The sequence below is a fragment of the Gracilinanus agilis genome, chromosome 4 (assembly GCF_016433145.1).
Source record: "Gracilinanus agilis isolate LMUSP501 chromosome 4, AgileGrace, whole genome shotgun sequence".
NCBI lineage: Eukaryota > Metazoa > Chordata > Mammalia > Didelphimorphia > Didelphidae > Gracilinanus > Gracilinanus agilis.
In genome coordinates, this window is record NC_058133.1 from 432,038,363 (window position 1) to 432,065,384 (window position 27,022).

At 35.8% G+C, this 27,022-nt stretch overlaps 1 protein-coding gene across 2 annotated transcripts in view; it reads right to left on the reverse strand.

The window, feature by feature from the left end:
* Positions 1-27,022, reverse strand: part of RPS6KA2 (ribosomal protein S6 kinase A2) — a 538,080-nt gene that overhangs the window by 118,142 nt on the left and 392,916 nt on the right. For both annotated transcript variants that reach the window (XM_044671880.1, XM_044671881.1), the window contains 3 exons: positions 24,521-24,602; positions 4,655-4,735; positions 2,932-3,011 (listed from right to left, as the gene is read on the reverse strand). In XM_044671880.1, coding sequence (XP_044527815.1) covers positions 2,932-3,011; positions 4,655-4,735; positions 24,521-24,602 — 243 coding nt within the window. The remainder of the gene's footprint in view (positions 1-2,931; positions 3,012-4,654; positions 4,736-24,520; positions 24,603-27,022) is intronic.

The following is a 27,022-nucleotide window of genomic DNA, read 5'->3' on the forward strand; positions in this document are numbered from 1 at the left end:
CTCTCTCTCTCTCTCTCTCTCTCTCTCTCTCTCTCTCCTCCCTCCCTTCTTTCCTTCCTAGTATTATTCTAAGCAACTTCCTAAGAATATAAGTCATAGAAAATGTGTTGGACTGCATTGACAGAAGTTCTCCTCTGGGCAGCTGCACTACTATAAAGAAATAACAGGGTCAATTCTTCTCTCTTATCCTTTACCCAAAGTCTCTTTGGTCTATCCAGTCTTGACTTACCAATACAACACAGCAAGCAATACCTTCAGGAGACTTCATGTATGATTGGGGGAAAAGAATAACCTAAAATTTCTGCTCTATTTTAAGCTAAATCAAGAATATGACAACAGAACAAACAAAGACTTTAAAGTGAAAAGGACCTGGGTTCAACTTCCACCTTTGGTGCTTACTATCTGGTTGGTCTTGGGCAAATCCCTTAACTACTTTCAATCTCAGTTTACTCAACTATAAAATGATGAATTGGATTAGAAGGATGCTAAGATCCTTTCATTTTTCTCTCTCTATGATTACATGCCATTTATTTATTATCTTCCCCTCTCCTTTTGTATATCTAATTTCATTAATCCAGGCAGTTTACTTATTCATTTTGCTATTTTATGAGTCAGGTACTTAGCTGATCTTCAAGAGACTGAAGACATATGGTATTGCAAAAAGTGATCATACAAAAAAAAAATCCCAACATTGGCCACCCACAGTAACTTTCAGTGTCTAATGATCCGTGGATAGAAATAGACACAAAACACATCAACTGATACCTTGTTAACAGCTGGCATGTGCAAAGGACAAAGTTCTGTTTAGTGGGACATAGATTGAATACTAGGTAGATTCAGTCATTTGATGTACAATATAGGAAGCACTTTGGTGGGAAATAAAGATCTCATACACATAGTCCAAATAAGTAAAATTATAGTTAGACATCAAAAATACAAATTGTATCTCAATGTAGTTTATTAAAATGTTGATTCTTGACCATTCTCTTTTTTAATGGGGATACCACAATTTATTTATTAAAAAAAACCCGTTACCTTCCATCTTTGAATCAATACTGTGTATTGGTTCCAAGGCAGAAGAGCAGTAAGGGCTAGGCAATTGGGTTTAGCTGACCTGTCTAGGGTCACATGGTCAAATTTGAACCCAGGACCTTCCATGTCTAGGCTGCTCTCATTCCACTGAACCACCTATCTGCTTCCCATATTTATGTATTTTAACCTCAATCTGGCTCTTACTGAAGCAAGACTATCTTACTTTTCACTAATGATTCCTCATCCCACTCTCCTTAATATTAATTATTAATATAATTAACTAATATCAATATATTCCAAACATTTGTTTTATTTTATTAAAAACATACATTTTTATCTTTCACCAGGGAAGAGGGAATTTGGAAAAAGAAAGGCTAGCAAATGGGTTGACCATCCTCCTTTCCCTGTCCCCTTTCCCCCCGCAAAAAAAGAAACACACAGAAGCATTATTTTAATGCACAAAACAGAAGGAGAAGGACAGAAAGTAACAGACAAGCCAAACCGTTTTCATTGGCTACATGTTGAATTTATTGTATAGTTAAAAGAAAAAAGAAGCTGCATATAACAGAAACTTAAATTTTTAAGTACAATTTTCCTTCCTGTTTTACTTTATATATGGAAATGCTCAGTTTATTTGGTGTTCAGTAAGTTCTGAATTTTAAAAAATCCATTTAAAAATCATTTAAAGAAAAGAATACATTCTAAACATTCTCCTCTCTCCTCAAGCCTCTCATACGCCTTTCTTTCTCCACTGGTCAGGTAAGAATCTTGTCTCTTGTTCATTGAGGAAATTAGAGCTTTTTGGTATGAGCTACTTTTTCCTCTTCTCTTCAACTTGAAACCCTATTACAACATTCCCCACTCTCCAATTTCTTCTAATCCTTGATAGATAAGATTATTTTTCTTGCCCTAGACCAATCCCTCAGTCACCTTTTCTGGCTCATCCTCCACATCCATCTCTAGACCACAAAACTCCAACTTACATCCTCTCTTCTCTATACTTTCTCTCAGTGATCATATCAGCTTCTATGGATTTAATTAATATCCTTATGCATGTGAATCACAGATTTATATATTCAGCTTTTGTTTCTCCCCCGAGCTTCAGCTCTGCTTCAGTAACTGCCTAATGGGCATTTCCAACTGGGCATCTCAGACACATTTCAAATTCAATATATCAAAAACTGAACTCATTATCTTCCCTGGAAGAACTTCCCAATTTCTGTTGAGGATACTACCCTCACCTTAGCCTCCTTCATGTTAGATATAAAATCAGTTGTGGGTGACCTTAGGGAAGTTATTTAACCTCTGTCTACCTCAGTTTCTTCTTCTGTAAAATGGACATCATAATGGCACCTATTTCTCAGGGCAGTTATGAAGACCAAATAAGAATAATTGTAGAGTGCACGGCACAAAGGAAGTGCTACATAAATGTTAGGCATTATTATTGTTAATACATTCAGAATTACTAATGAACACGAAGACCCCCTATCTTCATATCTTGTAGAACACGAATAGATGTCCCTTAAAATAAACCGTGATTAAGAGGTTTCACCCAATGTGGATAGAAAGCCCTGTTCCCAAAGCACCCTTCCAATAAGGACCACAAAACAATTTGGAAACAGTTTCAGATAGCAATCAGAATAACAAGCTTGTATTTTTCTATAAAGGGCAGTAGAAAAAGTATAATTACTGTCACTCTCACAGTACAGAAACACAAAAGAGTTCTTTGCTTCAAGGTCTCTCAGCAATGCCTAGTCTCATGTCTCTTTTGCATTGCTCTGTGACATTCTTACAAAACAAATTAACGTCATCAAATCTTTCCTTCATCCTCAATAGCTCTAACCTGAATTTGGAAGAAAACCTGTAGAAACTCACATGTCTTATGGCTTACAAACTTACCTCTTTGGAGAGTCTGGTGAAAAGATCTCCTCCCCGTAGGAAATCTAATATTAGATACAGTTTTCCTTCTGTCTGAAAGGCTGAATTGGGAAAGAAGGTAGGACAGTTCATCAGTCGTGAAGGTCTCCTTGGTGTGGACATTACTCATTCATTCTGACTCAGGCTCTTTGTACTGAAAAGTTCCTTTTTGGTCAACAAAATAGCATCCAATTCTAAGATGTAGTCATTTCAGAAAGGATACAGGAACTCAGGTGAGAGAATAGACACTTGGGTAGAGAAAAATAGATAAAATGGCCTAAAATGAAAAGTTCTTCCTTCCTTTTTTCCTCTAGGATTTTGATATTTCTTTTCTTTGCACAGGAACCTGTCTTATTATTGATGTTGAGTAGGGCATTGGGTAGGAGTAGTGGGACTATGCTGGAATATACTTGTTGATTCAAGCTTAATAATACATATTTGTTTCAATTTATTTGATAAATACGGAATATATTCTGATACATTTCATATGTACATTAAATGACAAAGACTCTGAAGACCATATTTTAGGACTATAGCAACTTGAAGTTGGGGCACCATAACAACATAAATTTCAGAAAGAAGAGACCTTAAATACAAACTACTATATTTTCCCTCTTATGTTCAATAGGATTGTGTTCTTTAAATATTGTAATTCGTTTATACTGTTTTTAATACTCTCTTACTTCTTTTATAGAAGTATCTCAGGCTGGTTAGTATAGCTGGTTATGACATTATGCTAATCAAACTAAGGTTATGAATTAGAACATCTTATATGGCTAATTATATTTTTGTGTATGTTCCAGGTCATAGACAGCAGAGCCAACTATGGTCGACTGTCCTGCAAATGCATTCCCTGGCTGAACCAAGAGACTAGGTGAGGGTTTATGGAGGGGATCAGCCTTCCTGGTAGCTAGAATTATAGACATTTGGATTTATAAGAATTTCTAAATAAATATATTTAGTTTTTTATTCTGATCAATTTAAGAAATTATTAGCCAGTATTCTGAGAAGCAAGAGGACTCCATTTTTCTCCCTAAAAGCCATTTATGACTATATCTTACATTTATATTTTAGCTTCACTAATAATCTCCCCAAATTGTTATTCTTTTATACATTTTTGTCTTTCTGCTCTGTCTTGCAGCTGTGCAGGTCCTAAGTCACTGAAAAGCCCTTCAAATAAAGAAGAATTCTTAAGATTCGAGTAAAAATATAAGTAGAATCTTGTATCACTATCAATTTTTTGCAACTTTTCTCTGTCACGGTAAAAATTCTCCTAATTAAGGGAAGATAAAGTGGCAAAGAAAAATACAAGAATTAATTTTAAGAAACTATTAAGCTTTGGATCATTTGCCCATTATGATTTTTTCCTCTGGTATTTTATTTGGTTATGAAAACATGAATAAATAGTGAAATCACTCAAGCTAGGACACATAAGAATTTTGCAATCAGGCTGAGATTTCCTAATTTTGAGTTGTTCTCATTTAAAGAAATGTTTTTTAACAAGTGCTATAATGCATAAGTCATTGTATCTTTTTAAAGGGATATGAATTAGAAGCAAAGTTAGGCAGAAGGACCAATCTGCCAGACAGAGCTGTGAATTAACTAGAATGTTCTTCTATCTTTTGATGGTTCTTTTAATTGCTTTATTTGGAGTAATTTGCCCCAGGTCTTCACAACCATTTGATACTTTTAAAATTGTATTTACCATAATGAAGCTTCACAATGAAAGGGTGATTCACTTCCGCCAAAATATCTCTCTCCATTTTGGATCTTACCCGATCTCGAACTGTGAAGCATAATAATAAAGACTTTCAGAAGGCAGGAAGTAGACTTTTTATGTAAAGGAAAATTATAAACTTAAACACAACCAGCTTTAAAGGCATAAATATCTCTACTAGCTCCACTGTCCCAGGATAAGGACAACTTGGACATTTACACAAATCCACAGTCAAAATCATAATCAAACCACATATCTGAGTGATCTCTACAACATCGATATAGGTGGTGGTAGAATTATTCCCTTATGTGCACCAATTTGTGATTGGCAGTGGGCCATGTGCCTCAGGCTCAATCCTTCAGTGTCTCCCCTTCCACCTAGCAATGTCTAATCACTTTAATTTAGCATTCAAGATCTTCTATAATCTCTAATGACCCTACTTTTCAAAACCTATAATCTGCAATAACTTTACTTTTCAAGCCTAAGAGCTTATTATTAGAATCCTCCTAGATGAAATAACAGAATCATAATTTTTTAGAGCTGATTATGTAGTTAAATTCACTTATTTTGCAGATGAGGAAATTAAGACTGAAGAGGTTATATGACTTGCCCCAAAATAACTCAGTTAATTACTGAGAAGTCCTGGGACTGAAAGTTGGATGTCCTGTTTCCTAGCTGTAATGTTCTATTCCTAACAACATCCTGGACGAGAGGATACTGCATCATTTGCACTAATGTACTATAACAGCTAGGGGAGAGGTAGTCTGTAGAGCCTGTACTCACAGATGACAAATGCTCTGGGGGAGATAAAAGAAAAACAAAGGCAATTTAGGTTCGGAAGAATTTAATGAAGCAAAGGGTTATGAATGGAAACTATTACCCAAAATAATTACAGACTGAGCCTTGGGTTCAGAAGTGAAAATGCTTGCTGAGTATTTGTATTTACATTACAATTTTAAATCACCAGCAGTGTTTTTGTCTCTAGAGTAATGACCCTTGAGTTTGGAGATTATTTTTCTCTTTATTATCATAGTAACTGTGTTTTAGAATCTGTTTAATAGGCTGGAGAATAGAGTTTGGTCTTACCTTCATTTCTTACTTATTGGTTGTATTGAAAATTCCACATATACCTCTCTCTTTGAGTTAACTACTGATTTGTTTTTGACCACTGATTATGGTCAATGTTCATTCACTTTTAGAAACATCTTAATTGTGGAATAAACAATAAGATGTTGAGGGGAATGTAGGTAGAAGAGCGAGTGGCTGCTGTTGGGGTAGAAGGCTAGAGGAAGATGGACTCCAGGGAATGGGAATGGACCAAGATCTTGCTCTTTCCAAAGTCCTCCTTCTTAAAATGTCATTGGTTTATAAAATGTTAATATTTGTAAGAAACATTAAAGATCTAATCTAACTCCCTTACTTCGCAGCTGGAAAAAATGAGCAGAAAGCATAAGACCTGTACAGTTTGGGGCTCACCTTACCTTTCCCACAATTGTTCAGATTTTCCTTGCAAAAACAGAATAATACTTATTTGTATACATATCATATCTCCTACTAGACCACCAGTGTCAGTGTATTGTCTTCCATGAGGGCATGATGATGCCTTATCTAAATTTTGCATTTTATCTACCTTCAAGTAGTATTCTGAATATAACAGATAATAAATAAAATGTTCAATAGAATGGTTGATGATATCAAATAATAACGAGCAACATGGCTAGTTAACATTTATATTGCACTTAAATATTTGTAAAGTACTTTAATATATAATTTCTTTCAAAGAGACCTATACTATTAAGCTATATCACACTATGTAATGCAAAAGTGAGAGAAAAAATGAGGTAGGGCTGACATTTGGTAGGAGGTTGTTTCAATCAGAAAAAGAAGTGCATCTCTGTTGATAAATTGCCTAACAGTGCTATGAGGAAAGTGTTATCATTATTGTAATTATCACCATCATTATTTAAGAGATGTGGCCTGGCATAATGAATGGATAGAAAGCCAGTCTCAGAACCAGGATGTCCTGGGTTCGAGTTACAGACATGTCAATCTGCATTGGTTCACAGAAATCACAGGTTCCATATCTGTCTCTACTGTATATTCATCATCCACCAAAATTTTCCCACCATAATGGTCTTTCTGACCATGTCACTCCCCTGCTCAAAAGTAATCAGTGGCTGTCTGTCATATGTAGTAGAAAATATACTGTAACCTTAAAGTTTGGTATTTAAAATCCTTGACAATCTGACTCAAGTTCATCTTTCCGCCTTGTTTCATAGTAATCACTTTTATATACTTTATGTTACAACAACATTAACCTAATAAGTGATATCCATGTCACTTCCCTCTTTTTGGCATTCATGGTTTGTTGTTCAGTCATCCAGTCATGTCTGACTCTTTGTGACCCCGTGGACTATAGCATGCAAGATCCTTTAGTCCTTTTCTCTCTCTCAAAGTCTGTCCAAGTTTATACTCATTGTTTCCGTGACACTATCTATCCATCATATCTCCTGCCATCTCCTTTTCCTTTTGCCTTCAATCTTTCCCAAAATCAAGATCTTTTCCAATGACTCCTCTCTTCTCATTATGTGATCAAGGATTTTAAACTTAAGCTTCAGTATTTGACCGTCCAGTGAATAGTCTGAATTAATTTCATCTCTTTTTTGTACAAGGGAACCTCAAAAGTCTTCTTGAGAACCACAGTTCAAAAGTGTTAATTCTGCAGTGCTCAGCTTTCCTTATAGTCCAACTCTCACTACCATCCTTTCCCACTGGAAAAACCATAGCTCTGAACAGATTTTTGTCAATAAGGGGATGTTTCTGCTTTTTAGTATGCTGTCCAGATTTGCCAGAGCTTTCCTTCTGAGAAGCAAGCATCTTTTAATTTCATGAAAGATATCCCATATTCTTGGAATGCATTCCTGACATCTCCATCTATTAAAATCTTTCTTTTTCTTCAAGACACATCTTAGCTGCCACTCATGAATGAATTTTTCCCTTATTCACCCAATTGAAAATGATTTTCTGTTTTCTTAAATATGTTAGAGTATTTTGTATGGAATTTCTCTTTTTCACATTCTATGTTGTCTTTACTGAGTTTTATAAATAGTGCAGTAGAAAGCTACATGATGAGTGTGAGCTGGGCTATAATACATGACTAACAAGATGTTTTCTGGAGAAACAGTATAAAGAATTTTTTCATGATGGGACTGATGGTGCTTCCCTGTAATCCTCACTATTAAGAAGGCTGAGGTTGATGGATCACTTGTCCTCAGCTATAATGGGTTAAACTGATTGGGTGTCTACATTAAGTCTGGAACCAGTATGCTGATCCCTAGGACATAGGTGGCCCCCAAGATATCTAATGAGAGGCAAACTTGTCCAAGTTGGAAGTGGGACAGGTGAAGGGTACTTTTCAGTAGTGGAATTAGGGCCATGAGTAGCCCCTCTACTTCTGCCTGTATAAAACAGGGAGACACAGCCTCCAAGGAAAAAATAATTAAAGAAGTATATTAGCAGAAAAAAAGATAAATCAATCACTTTGCAAGAATGTAGGATGACTTGGGGTAAATGACCTCAGTAAGACAGTGTATGATAAACCCAAAGATCCCAACTTTGGGGACAAAACCTCACTATTTGACAAAAACAGCTGGGAAAATTGGAAAACAGTATGTGAGAGATTAGGTTTAGATCAACATCTCACACCCTATAAAAAAATAAATTCAGAATGGGTAAATAACAAATATAAAGAAGGAAACTGTAAATAAATTAGGTGAACATAGAATAGCATACCTGTCAGATCTATGGGAAAGGAAAGATTTTTAAGATCAAGCAAGAGATAGAGAATATTACAAAATGCAAAATGAATAATTTTGGTTAGATTAAATGAAAAGTTTTTGTTCAAACAAAACTAATGCAACCAAAATTAGAAGGGAAGCAATAAATTGGGAAAAATCTTTATAACAAAAACCTCTGACAAAGGTCTAATTACTCAAATTTATAAGGAGTTAAATCAATTGTACAAAAAATCAAGCCATTTCCCAATTGATAAATGGGCAAGGGACATGAATAGGCAGTTTTCAGATAAAGAAATCAAAACTATCAATAAACACATGAAAAAGTGTTCTAAGTCTCCCATAATTAGAGAAATGCAAATCAAAACAACTCTGAGGTATCACCTCACACCTACCAGACTGGCTAAAATGACAGCAAAGGAAAGTAATAAATGTTGGAGGGCATATGGTAAAATTGGGACACTAATGCATTGCTGGTGGAGTTGTGAACTGATCAAACCATTCTGGAAAGCAATTTGGGACTATGGCCAAAGAGTTTTAAAAGAATGCCTGCCTGTGATCCAGCCTGCTGGTTTTATACCCCAAAGAGATAATATGGAAAAATATGTTCTCTTTGTGGTAGCAAAAAATTGGAACGTGAAGGGAAATGGCTGAACAAATTGTGGTATATGCTGGTGATGGAATACTATTGTGCTAAAAGGAATAATAAACTGGAGGAATTCCTTGTGAACTGGGACGATCTCCAGGAATTGATGCAGAGTGAAAGGAGCAGAATCAGGAGAATATCGTACACAGAGAAGGACACACTGTGGCACAATCAAACATAATGGACTTCTGTACTAGCAGCAATGCAGTGATCCAGGACAATTCTGAGGGACTTATGAGAAAGAATGCTGCCCACATTCAGAATTGTGTGAATAGAAACACAGAAGAAAAAAACTGCTTGATCACATGGTTCGATGGGGATATGATTGAAGATGTAGACTGTAAATGATCACTCTATTGCAAATATTAATAACATGGAAATAGGTCTTGATCAATAACACCCGTAAAACCCAGTGGAATTGCTCATCGGCTAGAGAAGGGGGGAGGGAGGGAAAGAACATGAATCATGTAACCATGGAAAAATATTCAAAATTAATTAATGAAATAAATCAACTTAAAAAAAAAGAATGTAGGATGATTGATGGGCATGTCATAGTATCCATTGGCAGCCATGTAATATCCAGATAACCTGATGAAGGCTCATCATATATTGGGTGGCTTCTTCATAGTAAATTTACACAAGGAGAGGAATAAGATTTACATAGAATAAGAAGGCATGGTTGGATGTGATTTGTAACAATGAGGGAAAAGCCCCACTGGTGAGATTATAGATTTTTAGGAGTACATTCTGTCATATCTTCCCCTTAGATTCCAAGCTTCTTAAAAGCAAAGATAGTATCATTTTTCATCTCATGACATACTGGAGAATCAATTAGACTTGAAGTCAGCAAGATTGAATTTAAATCCTGCCTCTGCTACTTATTAGTTGTAACCTTCCTTTCCTCATTTTGAAAATCATGAGATTGGATTCAATGACTTCTAAGGTTCCTTCCAGATTTAAATCTCTGATCCTACCTTTTTTATACTGTCAATATCTAATATAATACCTTCCAAATTATACTTTTGGTCTGCACTTGGGATTTCACTGGCATATGAATTCATTTCATGGAAACTATCAATTCAGACGTTTCTAAAGTTGCCTGGGTAAACCAAGGTCAGAAAGACAATGCTAGTGAGGGGCAGAACTCGATCCCAGGTTTTGCTGTCTTTGAGTCTGGCTATCTATTCATTATAATGCACTTCCACTCTTGTATAGACTAGGAATTAATGTTGCATTGAATAGTTAATTTGTGGAGGTATGACTTTTAAGTGCTCAACAAAGTTTATTATTAACTCTACATTCATATTAAATGCAAATGTGCTTTTTGATTTAGAAAATATTTTGATTATTTCATCTTCTAGATGAAATGAATACAGCTCATTAATAGGAATAAGCAAGTATGTTTATCTAAGAACAAAGCCTCATTCCAATATTTTAGTTAGTTCATTCATTAGGGTGCTTTCTCCATCAAGCCACCTCCCCATATGATTTGAAATATTATAAATGCCTAGACTCAGCATTATAGAATTACATATCTAAAACTGGAAGGAATTTCAGAGGTTACTGCATCTGTGTGCTTTTACTCTTTGGCTCTGAACTTAGAAGAATGGTGAAGATACTACCCTTTTCCTCCTCTCCCCACAATCTACACACCTACCACATGGCAGAGGCGATCACAAAGTACCTCTGCCTTATACCCACAACAGTTACAGGCTGTAGTAGCAGCACTTAATGTGAACAACTAAGAAAACATCTTCAGAAGCAGAGAAAGACAACCATGTTGTAGACTATTCATTTCACAAAGAGGTCTTATCCAGATAAAATCCCTGAAGAAAATAGTTGTTTCACGTGGGTTCTTTCCAACTAAAAACTAATGAAAGAACAGGAGATGAATAGATAAGAAATATGGATAAACTTTATACTAGGTAGGTTTATATCATATTTGTGATCAGATATCTCTTTCTTCTTGGTATAACCTAGGCTTGGTGTGGATCCTAGCTCTCTGAGCCGGCTCTCCAACCTAAAATGTATTTGCTATGATATGTTTCTGGTTTCTCAAAAGGGGTATTGCCACATCAACATAACTCCAACATTCTTAGAATCCTAGAGATAACTTTGGTGTGGGAGTATAATACCCTTAAAAGAAAAAAAACCACTTTGTCTTTCATCTTAGAATCAATATTGTGTATTTGTTCCAAGGCAGAAGAGTAGTAAGGGATAGGCAATGGGGGTTAAGTGACTTCACCAGGGTCACACAGCTGGGAAAATGTCTGAGGTCACACTTGAATCCAGGACCTTCCATCTCTAGGCTTGGATTTCTATCCACCGAGCCAACTACTTGCCCCTGGGATAATGTAGCTCCTAAGATCCATTCCTGATGTCATTCCTAAACCAGTCACCTCGACACTACTAACTTTTAAATGTTAAAAACAAAGCTTAATAAGACAAAAGCAGTAATGACCATGACATTTATTGATTAGGAAAGAAAATGAGAAACAATCAGAAAGTCACAATCCAGGAATAAACCTGAGTGAAATGCTTCCACAAATAAACACACCTTTAGGGAAGAGTAGACATACATTGAAAGAAACCTAGCAGGGAGGCATAAGCTGAGAATTCCATGTTCACAAGGCAACTCATAACCATAGACTCTTGACCTTAAGGATTTTGGTCTCTTTAGAAACATTCTGCCCAATATGAAGCTGCTTCTGGATTTCATTGCTGTCCTGTTGTGCAAAGATTTTTCTGCTCACTAGTTGAATAAGAGTAGTAAGCTCTTTTAGTTCATAGCCACCCTTAATGGGATTGCTGAGAAAAGGATACACTCTTTTAGCAAAAAAGCCCTAACCATTCTTCTGCCTTAGAACCAATATACAGTATTGATTCTAAGATGGAAGGTAAGGGTTTTAAAAAAAATTTAAAAATTGTTTTTACATTTAATAGTGGGAAAAATAAGATATTAAAAAAAACCCTACATAGCTCATCAACATAGTTGTCCACATGATGGAAATAAGCCCAGAAAGCTCTTTATTCAATAGATTCAAATTTCTCTAATCTATACCTAGCAATCAGAACCTCTTCTCCAAAAAAGCACAGCTCAGAAAAAAAAGACAGGTAGCCTCTTTCCCCCTTTTCCCACTCCTTTCAAACTACAGAGGATAATAGAGATTACTCTTGTGCCTTGCTTACTTGTCTACTTCTGTCCTTCTCTTCCTTTGGCTTCTTTTCTCCTGCTGGCCTTCTCACATCTTTTTTCCTCTAACCTCTTAGATTTTCAGGGCTTCAAATCAGAATCTTCTCGTGGATAGTAACTCATACTTACCTTATGAGGTAAAATTCAAGAAGTCCAAGCCCCACTATGCTTATATGTTGTTCCACATTTCCTAATTATTTTATTTTCAATTCTGGGGTCACAAAACTCTCCAAAAATAGCCACATGTAAAGGAGCTAATAGAATACAATACCTTCTAGTCATTGCTACTTTATTTTTTACTCTTTCTTCAAACAGATCCTTTTAATACATTCATCTGAGGGACAAGTTTTTGACTAGTCTTGAGAAGAGTCTATATTTCTCCTCAGTATTTTATCTGAAAGACTGTGGTTTTTTGGTTGATTTTATTGGTTTTTCTCCAGCAAATGTACTTTCCTCACTCCTTTTGGTGACTAAGAAATCAATATGCAAAAGAGACTGTATCTTACATATGTAATATTCAATAAAAAGTCTCTTTGGGCACCTTGCTGACATAAAATCTGGTTAAAATTTAATAAAGAAAATCATCCTCTCCCAAAAACCCAGCCACCAGAGGAGCTGTCCTAGATAAATGATTTTCTCAGTGACTCAGGCAGCTTTCCCTAATTTTCCTAATAAATACAACATAATTTAGGCGGAGCTCATATCATGATTTGATAAGGTCTCTTCTTCAACAGTTGTGTCCCTTTCTTCTAATTATACGAAATGAATACTATGGAGACATTACTGGAGTGCAGGATTTTTGTTTTAACCCAACATGCTCCACAGTGGTGGGCTCTCAACCCAAATTTTCTGGGCTTCATTTGTATCCCTGTTGCCTGACATACTGGTTCTTAGTGGACACAATAAATATTGGTTGATTTGTTGGTTCAAGCCCACCCAAAAATCTATCCATTATGACCTCACCTCAATTACAGTCCTAAACTAATAAACATGATATAAGGAAATAGTTTAAAAAGAAGAAAATATATCCTGGGTTCACTGATACTCTCAGCTCTGTAAGGCTGGCCACATATATAACCACATTAGCAATAGTATGGTTCAGATGAAAAGATGGCTTTTTTGAGACTGCTCATCAAAAGATTTGCATGTCGCCTGTAAGAGTTTTGTGAGGGGAAGAGCAGCAAGAATCATATTATCAATAAGCAGCTTTTGTTGTGCATTTGATTTCTAGGGACCAACTGAGATGGCAAGAAAAATAGAGCTGTCATTTGAATTACAATTTCATACAGTCACAATTCCATTAAGAAGATGTATATTTAGAAAGCAAGTATTTTCTTTTCCATTATATAAAAGACACTCCATTCAAAATATTTGCCAAAACAATATAATAAAAATGATTTTTTTTCTACCTCCACAAAATAATTTTTGGATAGATTGATGGGTATGGCACTGAATAGGTAAATTCATTTAGGCAGAGCTGTCATTTTTATTATATTGGCTTGGCCTACCCATGAGCAATTAATGCTTTTCCAGTTGTTTAGATCTGACCCTATTTGCGTGAAAACTGTTTTGTAGTTGTGTTTATATAGTTCTTGAGTTTGTCTTAGCAGTTAGACTACCAGGGCAGGGAATCAGTTGTCTTTGTATTCTCAGATGTTGGCCCAGAACATGGCACACAGTAGGTACTTATTTATGATCCTCTTAATTTTTTTCCCACCATAACGGGAATCAGGATGAATGAAGAAATGTAGGAATTGTGATATTCTATTTTGCATTTCTTGAGAACTGTGGATAACTGAAGAAGAGATATGTCATCATGGGCATAAATGGAGATTTTGGCAACATAGCTTCTGTTGAAAGGAAGGCATTGGCTTACATGAACCCTAAAGTTCCTTTCAGATCTAAAATGCTAGGAATCGAAGAAATTCTTCAATCTCTGTTCTTCATGCATGCAGTGTGCTTCTTTTCTGCTATCTGACATATTAAGGCTACAATATAAAGGATTGCGCTATTAGAAAAGTGAAAAGAGAACCATTCCAGTCAATTATGAACGTCTCTTCTAATGGCAGACCTTAAATAAGTGGTGGAAGGAGCTTAACTTCAGCTCATACTATACCAGTCTCCACCCAAGATTTGTAGAATTGGGTGAAGTGATTTTCATGCAGTAAGTAAGGCAAGCTGCTATCTTCTGTACCAGCTGTGACTTTCATTTATCTTTCAAGACAGGTCTCAGATATAATGGTGCATTGCAGTGGTCCTCAGTGGATGTGACAAATGTGGAGATAACTACAAGCTTCATTCCAGTGTGAAGGGCATCATTTCTTTGCTAGCAAAATATGGAAACATTTTGGCAACTCATTTTGGCAGATAGGATGTTTCATGTAAATTTAACTTCTTTTTTTCTTTTGAAAGCTCTCTCAGTACTTCATCTTCAGGTGCTATGGGTCACTTTCCTGAATACACCTACCAGAATCTGTTATCACTATTTCAGCACTTGTTGGTTTAGTCTGATTTTCAGTCATTAAAAACAACTTCTTTCAGCCAATATCCAATAATCATTAGGAAGCCTGCTAAGTTGCTGATTCACATTCAGCTTGTCCTCCACTCTGACCCCATAGTCTTTTTTTCCTATGAAATTTGGACATATCAAGCACATGTGAATCGCCAACATAGTGGTCTGGTGTTTTTTTAAAAAGCAAGTATAATATTATTTCATACTAGTTACTGGACATGAATGTTATGAATCAGCAAGACAGGGCTGGCAGTTTAGCATGTGTGTCTCTACTGTCACACAGACTTTGTCCTATACCTGACCCACGGTAGGTACTTAATAAATGATTGTTGTTTGATTATGGGGAGGTTGTGACTCTACATTTTTTTTTTACACTGAAGAAAATATATAGTCTGAAGATCTTACAGTCAAATGATGGACTCATGCTCATTGCCAATAAAGCTTTATAGTTTCTGGAACGGTTGACTGGCTAGCTAGAATTATGTACTTAGTCTGGGATCTCTTTAAATAACATCATGGCAAAATCACAATTCTAAGGAAGCATCTATTTCTCAAGCTTTCCTTTCAAAACCCATAAAAAGGTACTAAAGGCAAAATTGCATTCTATCTAAAATTAGTCCTTCAGTTTCTGAATGAAAATTAATTTTCAAAATTATTTCCAGCTTTGAGAAATCTCTTAACAAAAGAATGGCCTCAGATGAGTGGTTCTACTGTTCAGCGTTCAAGAATCGAGGCTATATTTAGTTGCTGTTCATTACACAAAGTTAAACAAAGGAGTAAACCAACATTTAATCAACAAAATATTAATCTCATTTACCAAGCTAGAAGAAACAACCATTAAGAGATTTCTCTTTTCTTTCCTTTGCAATAAATACTATAAAAAGTTCTGAAAGTTATTTAGTTGAAGCACTTTAGAATTTAGTAGAATGTTAAGTTCTACTAATGAGAGTGATTAACCAATCAACAAACACTTATTATGCAACTGCTATGTGCCACGTGTATATGGTGAAAAGCATTAGGGAAACAACGATAAAAATCAAACAGTTCTGGCCCTAAGGAGCTTTCTTTCTGCATACAGGCAAAAAAATGAAACAAAATCTGTCAAGAAGCTTACATTCAATCAGGGACATAATGTCTAAATAAGAAAATGTCAAATCTAAACTAGATAAATACGACGTAATTTAGAAAAGGGGTACTGAGAATTGTAGAGATCAAGAGTTGCTTCATGTAGAATTATTTGAGCTGAGTCTTGAAGAAAATAGATGCTAAAATATAAATGTGAAGAAAGAGAGTATTATAAGCATAACTGACAGTAAGCTCAAAGCTGAGAGATAGGAAGTGGTACGTTGTCTGAGAGGAAGAGGAAAAGCCAGCTTTGCTGATGTACAGAGTGTGGTAAGGGTAGAAATATATAATAAGACTAGAAAGGTAAACTGGGACTAGGTGAGGAAGAAATTTATATCCCAAATAGATTATATTTTGTTCTAGAGGCAACGAAGTCCCTCTGGAATGTGTTCTAGAGTAGGGGAATGACATGGTTACTTTCAGCAAGGTCATTTTATCAGTGATGAGAAAGATAGATTGGAGGGGGGGAGATTTGAGACATATCATTTAAGAGACTATTGCAAGGGTCATCTAGGAGGTTTAGTGGATAGAGAGCCAGGTCTAGACAAGGAAGGTCCTGGGTTTAAATTTGGCCTCAAACATGTCCTAGCTGTGAGACCCTGGGTAAGTCATTTAACTCCAATTGCCTAGCCCTTACAACTCTTCTGCCATGGGAAAAATACTGAATATTAATTCCAACATGGAAGATAAGAGTTTAAATTATATAGGTAAGAGGAGATGAGGATCTGAACTAGGATGTTGGCTGTGTGAATGGACAGAAAGAAGGTGACTAATATGAGATATGAAGTATGAAAATCTGAATAATTGGAAAGATGACAGAACCGTTGAAAGAAATAAAGAAATTTTATAGAAGAGTAGGTTTGGGGGGAAAAGATAATGAGTCATACAAATGGAGGGAGGGGAATATTGAGAAAGAGAGAAAAGGTAATAGAATACAAGGCACAGGAAATGGAAACCAGGAGAGAAAGAGTGACAGACAGGCAGAGAGACAGAGAGAGACACACAGACAGACAGAGAGATCATGATTGATCTAGGAAAGAGGAGTTTCAGTGGTAGTAGTGCATCCAATGATGTTAGATTACAAGGGGTCTGAGGAGTGAATAAGGGTAAGAAATTAAGGTGGGGACCACATGTATCATTTCTAGAGGTACTATTGTAAAGGCAGAGTAGAAAATTGATCATAGCTTAGAGGAAAGTGTTTTGTGTTGCTTTATTTTTAGACTGGAAAAAACCCAAGCATATTTGTAATCAACAAGAAAAGAAAAGGAAGATGTTGATGCCAGTATTTCAGCATAATTAGGAACTTATCTCCCAGATGGTGACTTTTGCTCATGTGACTACAGGGAGGGAGAAGAGGCTAAAATTTTGTCACTTACTCCATGTTATCTTGGACAAGTCACTTATTCTTATTGAGCTTCAGTTTCTTCACGCAAAATGAGGCAGTTGTGTTTGATTGTTTTCATTTTCATTTCTATCATGAGGACGAAGCCTTACCAATTTCTTCTTTCCCAGGAGATTTCCTTTATTTGTAAAATTTCATTTGGATAATCTCTTTAGGTAGTTCTTCTCCCCTTCCCAACTCAAATAACCCAACTATCTAAAAAAAGAATCCAGTAAAACTCACTAAATTCCCACAAAAGCTAGAGAAGCTTTGAGAGGGAAGGGTTCAGAGGTAAAGGTATATATATGATATCTCCCTCATTCCTCTCTTCCATTCAATGTTCTTTTCACTTGCTAATTAACTACAGAGAGGCTAGATATTAGTTCATATCATATGGCTCCTATTATAGAAGAATAGGTTTTCTAGCAATTTATTCATCCTAACAAAATTACATCATAAATCACATTCTATTATAACATGACAATTATGTTCTATTACAATATAACAAGCTGGGTCCTGTGGAATCTATTATAAAGGCATTTTTACCTCTAATAATTCAAAACTGAGTAATGAAAACATGGATTTTACAACCTCAAGGAAGTTGAACAATTTAAAAAAATTCCACAAGGAACTCAGTAATGGGCAAAGTCACTTTATTGGCAGGTGGGGAGAATGGTGGGAGAAACAGAAGAGGGGGAGTGCTATCTGCCAAAGTGTCATGCTTACAGCAGTTCTCAAGCACTTGACATTTCCTTTAGGAATGATTTGCCATCCTTTTTTTTTAAAGGAGGGGGCAGGAAAGTTACAATTTGAAACTCATTTAAAGATAAAATAGAGTTGTCACAAGCTATTATCCTTTGTGCCAAAAGTTATATGGAATCCCACTGACAACAATTTTCACTGCGGCACACATGATAATCATCAATGTTTTGGGGGAAACAATCTGGAGTTTTAAAATTAAGTCTTTAAAAAGCTGCTTTTTTCATCTGACTTTCCAAAAATAAGCCTTCTGTTTAAATTTCTCATATCTCCTCTTTGATGTCTTTATTTCTAGTTTTTCAAATTGTTATCAAATAGAATAGCAGCACACTGTTTTCCATTTTTTCCCAAGTCCTCATACTATAAAGAAACAGCATGAAGCAGTGGGAAAAAAAAGGTGAATTTGGAGTCACTGGACTTAAATTCAAATCTTGCTATGTAGCAACTATATTACCTTGGGCAAGTACTTAACTGCTTTGGCTTGAGTTTCTACCTCACCTCTTAATAATAATAGCTAACATTTATAGTACTTTGAGATTTATAAAACATTTAATCATTTTATCCTCCCAACAATCTCAGAGGTTGATACTATTAGTATCTCCATTTTATAGATGAGGAAATTGAGGCAGACAAAGGTTATGTGACTTGCCCAGAGTCACACAGCTAGCAATTGTTTGAAGCTGCATTTGAACTCTGGTCTTCCCGACTCCAGAATCAGTGCTCTGCCCACTATGTCACCGAGCTGTCTTTTTAACTGTGACTTACTCTCCAAAATATCATGATGGTGACCGAGGCTAACAGAATCCATTCTTATGATCCAGACAAACTGGATTAGACTGTTTAAATTATTTAGATCCAAAGATTTTGGGAGCTAGATATCATCTGTTTCAACCCTCTAATGCTAGAAGTGATAAAAATGAGGCTTTGAGCCAAGTCCACATAGTTATTTGTTAACTAATCAGAAAGCAGAAGCCAAGTGTGTTGACTTCTAATGCATTTCTTCTCAACTCTATGTCATAAATGGAATTAGATTAATTAGTCAATATTCTTTGTATGCAATCATCAGTAAATAAATCTTTGAATATTATTCATAAATGCCACCATGTACACTAATAATAAATAACTGTACTTCTTTCCTTCAAATGTATTGAAATGTACCACTTAAGAGCCTCTTTTATTTTCTTCCACTCACAGAGAGACACCAATGTATCTATAGTTAAAATAGAGGGACATTGCTAATACTTCTTAAACATTTTTTTAAAGCCCTGACCCTGCTGTCTTAGTATCATTTCTAAGGCAGAAGAGATGCAAGGGTTAGGCAACTGGGCATTAATTGACTTGCCCAGGGACACACAGCTAGGAAGTGACTGAGGCTGTATTTGAACCCAGATCTCCCAACTCCAGGCTATCTCTGTAGCTACTCCTTTGCCAATGCTTCTTAAACTTCAGTAAATATTAACCTGCCATTATTTTAGTCATTTAGAGGCAGGAGAATCTCAAGATTTGGGGGAAGGTGCTTAATGGAGATGAGTGGAGTTAGTTTCTGAAGTCTGATTTAACATATATTAAGTATCAAAACCTAGAGAGAAATTGTCTTAAGAGAAATGCTGGGGAGACATTTTGACATTAGTTTTGATCCATTCATTCCAATACCCAACCTTTACTGAAAACACTTAAGCTTCACCTTGTTGAAGTTTCTATAAAGATTTCTTTTTAACTTAAGATTTAATTCAATATTCTAAATTCCAATTAGATTAGAGAACAACGATGACAAAAAGCTCCCATTCTTTCTTCATGGTGAACCAAAATAAAAACCACAAGATGAAAATAAAGTGCAACCATATTGTTTACTTTGGAGCTTAACTTTTAAGGAAGCATAATCCAATTAACCTGGGAATTTTATCTCTGTCCTTATCAGACAGCTCATATAGAGCTTCAACATTATAATAACTAATTCATAAAATCTGAGTACACTGCTCAAGGAATTATGTGATGAGACTAAGTCCTCAGCAAAGAATTCTAATGAACTTCTGGAGTATGAGGACTCTAGGGCTGAATCCTCAGGATTCATGACAAAGTCAGACTTTTCAGTCACTACAAAGTATCCTCCATGGTGGAATAAAAGATTTGGGCAGGGAAGAGAGCAAGATGGAATGACTTTCCAGTTGCTTTGGGAGGCTATGCTTTTATTCTACTCCTTTGGAAAAGATGAAAACAGTTTCATATTAGACAGAACCACAGGTTTCTTCAGAAATAATGTCCTCTTTCTTAGTAAGAATCAGATCTGGAAGAACTGCTTCCTTTATTTCTTTTATCTTTTAATGAATGAAATTGTTGTCAAGGAAAAGCACCAATTCATAAGGTGCTTCATTTGTTTGTTTTAGCAGAGAAAGCGTCAGAAGTTTAGATAGCTGAAGTTTCCTTTTATTGCCATCTATCATAAACCAGTATCAGAATTATTATCTGAATTCATCATCTGTTTTTTTCCTACACTGATGCTCTATAACCACCACTATATAGAACATCCTCAAACTCCATGCAGTTTTCAGCTTTAGTACCTTAAATAGCTTTAATTTTACTAAGTTTAGTTTCATTAAAGCTAATAAATTGAATAGTTTAAAACTGCAAAGATTTTTGAGACACCTTAGATAGCTACTGTTACTCCATCCTTTGATCTTCACTCAAAGATTCTTTGCCATGCTTCCCCTCTCTGGTTGTGGATCTTCTCACAGTAGCTTTTATCTTCATATAAGATATTACTCAGCAATATTTAAAAAATCTAACCTGTTCCTTTTTAAAAAAGTTTAATGCAATATGGAAGTGTGCTTTGCATGATAAGACATGTATGGTCCAGACCAAATTGCTTGTCATCTCCATGTGGGAGGAGGGAAAGAGGAGAGAGAGAGAGAAAGAGAAAGAGAGAAGGGGGGGGGAGGTAGGGTTTGGATCTTATAATTTTGAAAGATATATGCTGAAAATGATTATTACATGTAATTGGGAAAATAAAATATCTTTGAATAAAAAAGTAAACAAAAGTAAGGGAAAAAAGGTATAATAATGATTTGCTTCCATATCATAGTCATGAATCTCATCCCACAAAGTTTCAGTAATAGTTATGAGGTTGTATTTTTCTCTTTGTATCAGATAGTGAGATTTCTTTTCTTTTTTTTTTAAACCATTACCTTCCATCTTGGAGTCAATACTGTGTATTATATCCAAGGCAGAAGAGTGGTAAGAGGTAGGCAATGGAGGTAAAGTGACTTGCCCAGGGTCACACAGCTGGGAAGTGTCTGAGTTCAGATTTGAACCCAGGACCTCCCGTCTATAGATCTGGCTCTCAATCAACTGAGCTACCCAGCTGCCCCCTGATAGGGAGATTTCTAATTAAACTTATTACTCATGCTTTGCATATTTATATAAAGCCATCTGAGATCATGAATATTAGTACTATCTTTCTTTTTTTGTTTGCATCTTTGTGAATTAATGCATCTTTCTTCTGATGTTCTCCCTATATTGTCCTCATTACTATCAATAACATTTGGTTTGGTGGATATATGTGGGGAAGTTTCCCTCCCCTCCTCTTCATTTTCATTCAAAACCTTCTTGATTTGGTCTATAAATCTCTCGCTAAATATATTCTTATTAGATATAATCTATTTCTGGCCAAGAGTCTCTTTTTCCTATATATTAAACCAAGATCTTTGACACGATCTTCTTAGCAAGCTATTCATTTGATGATTAACATGGTAAATTGGATAACATATTAGACTCGCATGAAGAGACCTGGGTGCTGATCATGCCTCAGAAATCTATTATCTATCTATCTATCTATCTATCTATCTATCTATCTATCTATCTATCTATCTATCTATCTATCTATCTAAGGGCTGTAGNCTATCTATCTATCTATCTATCTATCTATCTATCTATCTATCTATCTAAGGGCTGTAGAAACAGCCCTAAATCTCTTAGAGCCTCAATTCTCTAATCTGCAAACTGTCAAATAACACTTGCATAGCATTGTTGAGAGGAATATACTTAGAAATCCTTAAGCACTAGGCAATGCAAGCTGCTATTATTATTACTCTAAAAGGATCTGTTCTAAAGTTCTTGCCTTCATTTGGCAGTAGTGAGACAAACATCAAACACCTAAAGTTTTAAAGTTTTTTTGTCTAGCTCTTTACAATCTCTAGGTGTCCTATCTAGGCTATTTCTTTCTTTCTTTCTTTTTTTTAAACCATTACCTTCCATCTTGGAGTCAATACTGTATATTGGCTCCAAGGCAGAAGAGTGGTAAGGGTAGGCAAGGAGGGGTCAAGTGACTTGCCCAGAGTCACACAGCTGGGAAGTGTCTGAGGCCAGATTTGAGCCTAGGACCTCCCTTCTCTAGGCCTGGCTCTCAATCCACTGAGCTACCCAGCTGCCCCCCTAGGCTATTTCTGATAGTATCATTTCCCCACAAAAAATCACTAGCTAGTAAGTTATTTGATTGGTTGTTCTTTCTGAGAAGTCTCAGTAAATTTTCTGTAAGATCTTAGATTATTGCCTCTGAAGGACAGTGTATTTCCTGATCCCTCATGTCAGGTTGGCATACAGCTGCCTCAGCAGGTCTTAGCAAGGAGTTGCCAACCACAGGTCTTGTCCCTTCTTTCCATGACTGATTCTCCTTTCTCCCATTAGTGCCTATTCTCAGTCCACAGAATACTAGAAACTTCCCTCCTTTGAGGTTCTATTTTCACTTTCTATAGGAAAAATCTCGAGCCTACTGGGCAACTTCAAGGACTCAGTCGCCTTTTTCCCTTCGTTTGTGATTTATTCTACTGCTTTTCAAATTTTTGACACAGATGTGGCTCCTGCTATGTTTCTGTGCTTTTTCTACAGTTACCTTGTAGTACTTGTTTTTCAGAGTATATTTGATTTGTGAGCAGCATATTCCTTTCAAGGACCTAATGAAAAAACTACTATCTGATAAAAATCTCCAGAAAAGAAACTTCCTCCAGAGGCAGTATTGAAAGACACCATCCTTTAGAGATAGGAGATAGAAAAACTACAGTTGTTGGATATTGTATTTTCTCTGAGATGTGAATGATGTGGTAGCTGGCTTTGCTCTATTGTTTTTCTTTTGTTACAAGAAAGAGTTTTATGGGGACACAGGGTACACTGGGAAATGACCATTATACAAAAGCCAAAAGGAATAAAATAATCTGAAGCAAAAAAACCCACAACTTTCAGTCAGTTCTTTCCTTTTCCTTTTTCTCCTCTCCTCTTGCTACATACCTGAAATTAGAGGTTGTCTACTTATATCTTGCTTCTTTCAACCAATTCTCCTCCCCTGACTAAGGCTTGTTTTTATAGTGAACTTTCTCTTTTGGAGAAATTTTAATTTGGTGGTAAGGTCCTTCAGGAGACAGGACAAATTTTATTCTACTTTGGACAAATTACAATCCTAACAATGTCCTAAGCTTTATAGATATTCAGTTAATGTTTGGCGATGAAGTAAACAGCAGAATTTTAGCTAATGCAAACATTCTTGTTTTGTTTCCTTTGAATGCTCTTACATTCACAAAGAAGAAATAAATCTGAATTAAAAGCCGTTGAGTTACATTTCCAGAACCTGACAATAGGCATTAGAAAGGAGAACAACAGAAATGATGAAACCTATTTCATTGTACACTGAGCAAGCCACTGATGTGTGATTGTTAGGCTGATTTATGATACCTCGTACAATCCCAACTACTTGCTTTTTTCCCTTACTGAGTTTTGTTTGTTTTTAAAAATGCTACTCTATACTAGAAATGCAACTATATAGCCGAACATAAGGGAACAGGGTGGGTACTCTGTACAAAATGTTTTCTAAAAATGGTTGAAGATAGTAGAAAATCTCAAAATCCACACACTTGCTTTTAATACTGTTTGTTTACTCCCAATCAGGGGCAGCATGCCAGAAGTGTATATATTTTTTTAATGATTGTTGCTAGAAGTTTCCAAGACATAATACACCATATACTTCCTACAGCCAAAAAGTAAAGTAGAATTTACAGCAGTAAACAATTGAATATATCATTCCATTTTCAGAAATCTTACCCTTTGCTACTAGTAGCAATGCAACAAGCTAGGATACTCCTGAAGGACTTAAATTAAAGAATGCTATCTACATTGAGAGAAAGAACTATGGGAACAGAAATGCAAAAGCAAAACATATGACATCACTTATCACATATACGTATGAGTATGTGATTTGGGGTTTAGGCTTTAAAAATTGCTCTATAGCAAAAATTAATAATATGGAAATAGGTATCAAGAAATAACATTTGAACAACTCAGTGGAATTGCTTGTCGGCTCTAGGAGGGGAGGGAAGAGTGGAGGGAAAGAAAATAAGTCATGTAAACATGGAAAAAATGTTTAAAAATAAATTAAAAAGAAAAAAAGAAAATAAATCTTACCTTTTAATGTAGCTTTCTTAAGAACTTTCATGGCATAAAGCTGTCCAGCATCTGAACCTTTGATCTTCCTTACAAGAAACACCTAAGAAGAGAAAAATATCTGTAATCATTGGTCCTGCAGGGGCATCCACTGTATATATGTTTGTATCCACTGTAAAGACAGGATAAGTGGAAAAATAAGCATTCTCTTCAAGCCTAACAAGAAAGTCAGGATTGGATTTAGTAGCAAATGATTAAGAAATAATGAAAAAATATTGAATCATATTTCTTTAAATCTTACTCTAATTTTATCATTGTTTGAAATATAATTACTTATAATGTCACTGCTCACATTTTTGTGGTTTTAATAAAGAGCTTAATATAGTCTTATTTTTTAACTTAAAAATGGACATGAGGTCAACCAATCAGTCAACAATCACTTATTAAGTGTCTTCAATGTATAAAGCAGTGTGTCAAATACTAGAAATAAAAAGAAAGGCCAGAAAACCCCAAGAAACAAAAACAGTTGCTGCTCTCACGGACCTCAGAGTCTAATAGGAGACAGCATGCAAATAACTATGTTTAAAAAAGATGAATATGAGTTAAATTGGAGATAATAAACAATGAGAATGCAGTAGGATTAAGAGAGATTGAGAAAGGTTTCTTATAGAAGATGGAATTTTAGCTGCAATTTGAAAGAATTCAGGGTCAGAGATGAAGAGAGAATTCCAGACATGGGGGACATCCAATGAAAATGCCCAGAATCTACAGATGGAATATCTTATGCAGGATGGAAAATTAATGGTTCTGGCATGACAAAATCATGTAAAACCAGAGTTGGAGGGTTGCAAGGGCCATCTAGTCCTGCTACAACAAAACCAATAAGTAAGTGGTCATCCTACCATTTCATGGAGACTTTCAATGAAAGGAAAGCCACTCCATCCTGAGGAAGTCCATTCCACTTTTTGGGCAACTCTTATTAGGAAGTTTTTTTCTGACATCAAGTCTAAATTTGCCTGTTGGGAATTTTTACCTTCTGCATCTTGTTCTGCTCTTTGAAAACTAGTAGAACAAGTCTAATGCCACTTCTTCTTTAGAGCCCTTCAAATCCTTGAAGAAAACTATCAAGTCATCCCTGAGTATTTTCTTCACTAGATTCAACAATAGCCATTAGTAGTGGATAGAATGATGGGTCCTGAGTTTGAATCTTTCCTCAGACACTTATTACTATATGACCATGTTGACCTCCAGTTTCCTCATCTGTAAAATGAACTGGAGAAGGAAATGGCAAACTACTCTAGAATCTTTGCCAAGAAAATGCTAACTGAAGGCCAGTGAGGTGGCTCAGTGGGTTGAGACCCAAGACTTCAAACCCAGATTTGAAGCCTTGGGTTCAAATCTGACCTCAGAGACTTCCCATTTGTGTGACCCTGGACAAGTTACTTAAACCCCATTGCCTAGCCCTTATTGCTCTTCTGCCCTGAAACCCATACACAGTATTAATTCTAAGAGGAAAGGCAAAAGGTTTCTTTTTTTTAATGAAAGAAAAAGAAAGAAAACCCTAAATGGGATCACAAAGAATTGAACATGACTTTACAAAGATTCGTCGCTAGTTCCTTCAACAGATAATTATATGATGTGAACTCAAGGCCCTTCTCCATATTGGTTGCCCTCCTCTAGGTAGTCTCCAACTAATCAATGTCTATGATACACACTGATGTCTATAATTGAATGCAGTTCTCTATCTGGTCTGACTAAGGACTATCACCTGCTTAATCCTCATGCAATCCTGACACCTATCTAAGATTTAAAAACTCCACATATTTTTCAAACAAACTTGTGCTTTGTCCTTCATACCATGAGGTATCAAGGCACTACCACTTATTTTGGTGCAGTTTATTCTAATTACAAGCAAAGCACCTACAAAGGAATTAATAAGCTCTTTAAGTGGGGCTTTTATTCCCTTTGATCCAACAACACTACTACTAAGGCTTGTCACTGTCCATATTACACATTGCCTATAAATGAATAGAGTATTCTGTGTGGTGTGACTAAGGACTATCACCTAAAGAGATCAGAGAAAGAGGGTAAAGGACCTATTTGTACAAAAATATTTATAACAGTTCTTTTGGTGGTAGCAAAGAACTGGAAACTAAGCTATCCACCGGCTTGGGAATGGCTAAATAAAGCATGGCCTGGGAATGGAATGGAATATGGTTGGGCCATAAGAAATGATGAAATGGATAGCTTTAGAGGAACCTTAGAAGATCTTCAAATGAGGTAGAGTGAAGTAAGCTGACATAGGAAAATAATTTATATAATAATATTATAAAAATGAACAACTTTTAAAGCACGTTGATGAATGCAATCACCAAATGATTTCAGGGAACTTATACTGAAGAGTGGTATCTACCTCCTGAATGTGCTAATATGGAGAGAAAATTTGAACAAAGACAGTGTAAAATTTGACTTACTAAAGTATGCATATTTGTTACTAGGACTTTCTTATTCTTTTCCCTTCCT